Consider the following 6253-nt stretch of genomic DNA (forward strand, 5'->3'; position numbering starts at 1 on the left):
ACTCTATCTTAGAGGATAGAGAGAAAGCACCAGTCCTGTAGCGCTAGTATCGATCAGATGCCATTACCAGCGTTAGTATCAATACTACTGATATTTGGGTCGATATGTTATTAAATAACATAATATTGTAATAAGAAATTTCAAAAGTAGATGTATGCAGATTTAAACTATTATTACAGTTTGTATTTTTGAAACAAGGCACTAAACTAAAAAAAAAAAAAAGGAAATAAATGGGTGTTTTAACTGTTTCTTTATTGCTTGTAAATTAATTTCAGCAAGAACAACTTGGGTGTTAGAGATGGTGTCCCCACACATCCCAGCTCTTCTCGTGCAATGGAGGGTGGGTACTATCATAATCTTGTTTATCTTTAGAAAATCAGGTTAATTTCTGCATGAACACTTAGGTCTTAATCGAATTTTCATGGCAATGGTCTTGAGGGAGTAGTTCCAGCCCTTCCATGTATGCCAAATCACGTGGACGTTATCATACCCAATGGCACCATGAGGCGCATACATGCCGTTTGGGTTAGTGATGTGACACTGATTGTACCAGAACCCACCCAAATAATGCTGAGCGCAGTTTTTATCCCACAGATCCTGATCTTTGTCGTACGTGGTGAACTTCATGGAGTTGTGTTCAGATAAACTGTCCCCTAGAAGAAGAAAACAGGGAAAATGTGAGTGCAGTCAAGACTAAGAAGGTTCTATGGTCTTTTTTACTTTTCTCACGCGGGTTTGTATTTGTTATTTGGCTTTTTGTGTTTGACAGAAGTAGTTAATTTACTTGGAGATAATATGTAGAGGAAAATAGTTTGGAACTTTTCCTCAGCCTTTATTTTCAGCAGTTAATTCCTAATTATTATCTTAACAATTGTCTCTTTAGCTGTTTTTCCTTTCAAAGGAAGAGAATGACTCTGTACAGACCAAATACTGCACTTTGCAAACCATTAAGATAAAAAAAAAAAAAAAACATTATTCAAATTAATAAGCTACACTGGCATATCTCTTTAATAGGATTTTTCCACTTAAACAAAATTTTAAAAATCAGTATGTTCTTTCATTATTATAATTTTATTTTTGGCCAGGTTTAAAAATGATCCACAGTCTCTTGTGCTCGACACACTCCTCACCTGCTGCACCGCCAGTGAAGCTGCCCAGGTGAAGCTGATACCCAACAGTCTCAGACTCAATTGAGAAAGAGGAGTACTGTGCGGACCTCCTTTCTCCGTTCCAGTCCTCCATGTCGACCCGCAGCTCGTTCTCCTTCCTCATAGTCAGCAGGAAGATGTTTTCCAGACCTGGAAAGACACACACACACAGCTCTGTTTCACTTTGCATCGTGCACCAGCATCCTATTTCTGACACTGTTTCTTTCCCAGGCTCCATCATTTCATCTCGCCACACCAAGTTTAGATTAAAAGCAGCACAAGCGCCTTGTATTTAATGCACTTCTCCTTCCTGCACTCACCCAGCCAATATTCTCCAGCCACATTCCCAAACCCTGTCTTATAGTGCCTCCAGGGCCTGAAGAAGCTTTCTGTCCCATCGATCCTCCTCTGAAATACCTGAGAGGGAAAATACGAAACAAACTGAGACCTTTAATGTTTACTAACATTAAATGCTATATATTTATCTAACATTATTACTTGGTCACATCTGCATTCTCCACTGATGCCAAAAACATATATCATAATTAAAGATGTAATTTTTCATTTTTGCCCAGGTGCCACCACTCCAGAGGGTTTCGTGAAATTCAGCTTGGTATTTTTGTGCTGACAAACAGACATGTTTGTCAGCACAAAAATACATGTTTTATTCTGCAGCACGGTGACACCCCCCCACCCCCCAAAAAACTTTGACATTTATTTGAAAATATGATGATAGGATTTGATACTGACAGTCCATCTCCCTCCATCAGTGTCCATGTCGCAGTAGACATGCAGGGGAGTAGTGGGACCTCCTGGGTAGATTTTGTAGACTCCACTGGAGCTTGTGTTGTCATTGCGATATATGTCATCACAGTCAATGGGAAGGTAAAACTGGGAGCTGGAGTGGACTGAGGCCACAAGAACGAGCAGAGCTACGAGGAATGTCTCCTAGAGGAGAGGAAAGAGATTATAGCACCTCCAGTATCTACACTGGTTTCCTGTACCCTAGAAAAATGTTTGTCTTATTTATCACGGAAAATCATGCAGATATTTTGTTCTTTTGATCGCCTCTTAAAAATACTTATATTTCAGAGTCTGTACTTTTTCACTTGTACCTGAGAAAAGAAGATCCTTCAGTACCAGCTTTTACTGGTATATTTTTTAACACATGTTCCTGTACTTCTACTTCAGTAAGCAATGTGTGTAATTTTGCCACCTCTGCTATGATACCACCAGTATCCAGCAGTGATGACATTTGGGGTTTCCCTGCAGGATGACTCTGATGTTTGCCATAAAGTTTTGCAATTATTTGTGTAACTTCTCTGGAGAACAGGGTGTTACACGGGCTCAGTGAAGCAAAATCTGTTTTATTCCCCCACATTTGTTCTGTGCATGCGTCACAGAGAGTGAGGTCACAGGTCAGGCGTCTGTAAACTGATGACACGTTGTCAGCGGAACTGGGAGTGCCTGCTAATGGTTAACTAAAAATATCAGGTAACAGGATAAAGTCAACAGTAGAAAGAGATTACAGGCAGCACACGTAGGTTGTCTGTTAGGACGAGGTAGTCTGGCATTTTTGTTGATGTCTGCAGCCTTCAACCCCAATATTGAAGTATATATGGTATATTCTGTCAGATGCAGAATATACCATACCCTATCATCATATCATTTTAAATTTAACATTTTTTTTTGGGGGGGGGGGGGGGGGGGGGTGTCGTTAATGTGTAGCTTGCATTATTCTTACCTGCATCATCGTAATGTGGAGGTGGGTCTCCTGTTCAGGTCAGTCTATGGTAAAGGATCTCAGAGGAGGGACAGTTTTAAATAGTCCAAGCAGGGTCTGTCTGTGGAGTCATGTGACATGGGCGTTTGTCTGTAGACACCCACAGTCTGATAAAATATACTGGTCAATTTTTGTTACATACATATCTAACTCTGATTTATTTTTTTAATGAGACAAACCAAAACATTCTGGGTAGCACTTTTTTTTCAGCACAGCACAATTGTTAAAAAGTGGTAATAGCACGGTAACAAGTTAGAATCAAGAAGGAAATAATGTGGAAATTTCTAAATTATTAATTAATTATCAGTAATAACATGGTAGGAACAGTGATTACAGTTGACTCCACTGAAATGTGGCCAGAAACTGGGGGTGATAATGTGAAAATAAAGATTTGGTAACAAGGCAAAACCAGTTAGTAATAGTAGCAACAATGCTGATGTTTTAGCATACTTGGATAGTATTACTATACTATAGTGCTTAAATTATACCTTTGGCTCCCAGCATTCTGCTTTAGTTTAAAGAAAATATGTAAATATTATGTTTAATACTCTGAATTATTAAACAGATATTTGACATTATCAAATCAATATTCTGAAATGTGTCCCTTATACTATGAAGACGTTACTAAGACCATTTGAAAATGTAGGAAGAAAAAGATCCAAGGATTTTTACTGAATTTTGACTCTTTGCCCTGAAGATGCCCAGAGAGCTTTCTCTTTTACTTGCTGAAGGAAAAAACTCTTTTTATAGTGTAATTTGAAAAACTCGAATCAAACAGGCATCCAATCAGCCTTGTGTGAAGTCTTTTAGCCATCAAAGCTAGAAAGGAAGAAGGTTATTTGTAAGTGAAAAATGACAAACCTTCACTGTGCAGGCAAACAAAGGCAGAGGAATACGTTACAATTAGTGCTGTCAATAGATTAAAAAAAATGAACTAACTAATCTCACAATTTTCTGTTATTAATTGCGATTAATCTCAATTACTTTATTAATAGCCTGGCTCCAATTACATTTTTTTATTCTTTATATTTTAAGTAATTATCGTTGTTCACCGAAGTCCAGTGGTCTCCGGTGAGAGCGACATTCCTTACTTGCACAAGCTTGCTGGACTGCTGAGCCCTCTGGTCCCCATACAAAGTGTGCAGTCTCGACACAATGGTTCCTCTCGAGGGCAGATTGTAACACTCATCTCCTGATGCAGCACGAATGACTTCTCTCAGTCCATCATCTTCTACTATGCTAACTGGTCGGCAGTTTTTAGCTATCCAAACAACCAAGGAATTGGTTACCTTTTCTCTCACATTTTTTGTTATTCGTCCACAAGCACCATACTCCTGAAGCGTAGACTGGCGAGGTCCCGTAGAGGTGGATTCAGTTGGGTGTTTTGCTCTCAGGTGATACGCCAGTGATGAACTGCTTCTGTGGTACTTGAATTCAGCGTTGCAAATTGTGCATCTTACTCTCGTTTTGTCCAACAAGCCATCAGGCAACTTCTTAAAGAGAAACTTTCCACCCAAAAGTCCGCCCTCGTCCATGCTTGCGTGTGTTAGCTAGTGTTAGCTAGATAGTAGCATGGTGTCACTTCTTCTTCTTCTAATCATTTCTGTCAGGCCAAACGCCAGCATAGCACACTGTTGCCCCCTCCTCCAGAGGTGCTCATGAATTTAAAGGTCTTAGATTACAGGAAATTAATAAAAAAACAAAATCAGCGTTAAATTTTTTTAATGCATTAAACATTTCGCGTTGATCTTAACAATTAACGCGATAATTTTGACAGCACTAGTTACAATCCTAGTTTTTCTACAGGCTATACTGCTGACTATAGAAGCTTGCTTCTGCCACTGGAAAAAAATGCTGCCCTTGAAAAATTAGATTTTGCAATTTTCAGTTGCTTTTTCAGAACTGAGAGCTTGTAAGTAAAAGTTTGGGGAAACCTAACTCAAACTTTTAAGACACTAACATGAGCTTTCTTAATTGACTTCTGAATGCAAAGCAAATTTTCACCTCTGTGAAATTAAAAGTTAAGTTTTTACCAAGTGTTAATGTGAAAGTAACTAAGATTAGTGAGAAACAAAAAACAAAGTCACATTAGCTTTGTAGGAAACAGTTCCATCACTTTGGGAAAGTGCCCTGAACCGCTTTTCATTAAATTTTGAAACGGTCTGGCTACTGCCTACCTGGCACATCTTCTGCACATATCTCTCGGATCCTCTGTCCGGTCATTTCTTGTTGTGAAGACTGAAGCACCCACGGGACGAGCGTTTCCTGTTGTGGTTACAAATAATGGAATGAACTGCCTCTCTATATTAAGCTGGCTCCTACACTTGACATTTTAAAATCCCTTTTGAAAACAAACATGTTCTCCACGGGATTAGAGTTAGCTTCTACTCAGTTATTTGACACTTAATAATCTTTTTTTCAGACTTTTTTAGTTTTATTTATTCTAAATTGCTCTAAAAATGAACTTGAATTGGACTGGATGGTCTGGCTCTTCTGTTGGACTCGTATTTTCTCGGCTGTGATCTGTGCACAGCTTGACATTTGAGTCCATCATTCTCATGTTGATGTTTAGCGATGTTGTTGGATCTTGGGTATTTCATAAACAGTAGAGTGTGTCACATGTGGCTCAGCAGAGCATTGCTCATTAGTTTTATGTTTTAATTGACTAAAGGAAAAGGATCACAGACACAGGGACCTAATTTATTTTCCTTTGCAGAATTTCACGAGTAATTAAACCAATCTCAAACTGTTGAAACTTTTTCCTTCAGTTGTAAATCTGCTCCCTCGGCTTCTGTTCTCTTCGCTGGCAAGGCGTTTCACTTCTGCCAAGCTCATCAGCAGGCTTCCAGGAGGATTGGGATCTACCTGAAGGACCTGGCAGCCGTTGATTTCCTCTGCGTCTGTCTCCTTATGTATAATACCAATTTTGCCAACAGCTCTGTTGCTATCCCCATATTCGACCGTAGCTTTGGTGCCTCGGCCTTCCTCCTCATCACGCTAGCATGGTGTTCCCGGTCTGCATCCTTGCTTACAGGTAGGCAGCAGTGTCACACTGTGTAAGTGTAAATGGTTTGTACTGGTCTGGGATTTTCCCCTAATATAAATAAAAAATAAAAATTAATTAATAAATAAAATCCACATGATGAAAATGATAAAAATAAACACACTTGATCAAATTCCATGTTATTATTAAGGTTTCTCAAGATTGTCAGCCTTTTTGGAATTCACATCCTGCAGACAGTGCAGGGCGCGCACATCATCTGTACAGTAAACTTGTTTTTTCTTTCCTGCTCCAAAGAGGCAAACCTGGCAACCTTTGATC

The 6253-nt window shown here is 39.2% G+C and overlaps 1 protein-coding gene across 1 annotated transcript; it reads right to left on the reverse strand.

Annotated features, from left to right (window-relative positions):
• Positions 1 to 2922, reverse strand: LOC308395407 (microfibril-associated glycoprotein 4-like). Its single transcript, XM_080880252.1, has 5 exons — positions 2893 to 2922; positions 1899 to 2096; positions 1469 to 1565; positions 1131 to 1298; positions 1 to 653 (listed from the first exon to the last, which is right to left on the reverse strand). Exons 1-5 carry the CDS (start codon positions 2899 to 2901, stop codon positions 382 to 384), a joined length of 744 nt encoding a protein of 247 aa, XP_080736378.1. The 5' UTR covers positions 2902 to 2922; the 3' UTR covers positions 1 to 381.
• Positions 2923 to 6253: the final 3331 nt, after the last annotated feature.

The sequence above is a fragment of the Rhamphochromis sp. 'chilingali' genome (assembly GCF_963969265.1).
Source record: "Rhamphochromis sp. 'chilingali' genome assembly, chromosome: 4".
Lineage (NCBI taxonomy): Eukaryota > Metazoa > Chordata > Actinopteri > Cichliformes > Cichlidae > Rhamphochromis > Rhamphochromis sp. 'chilingali'.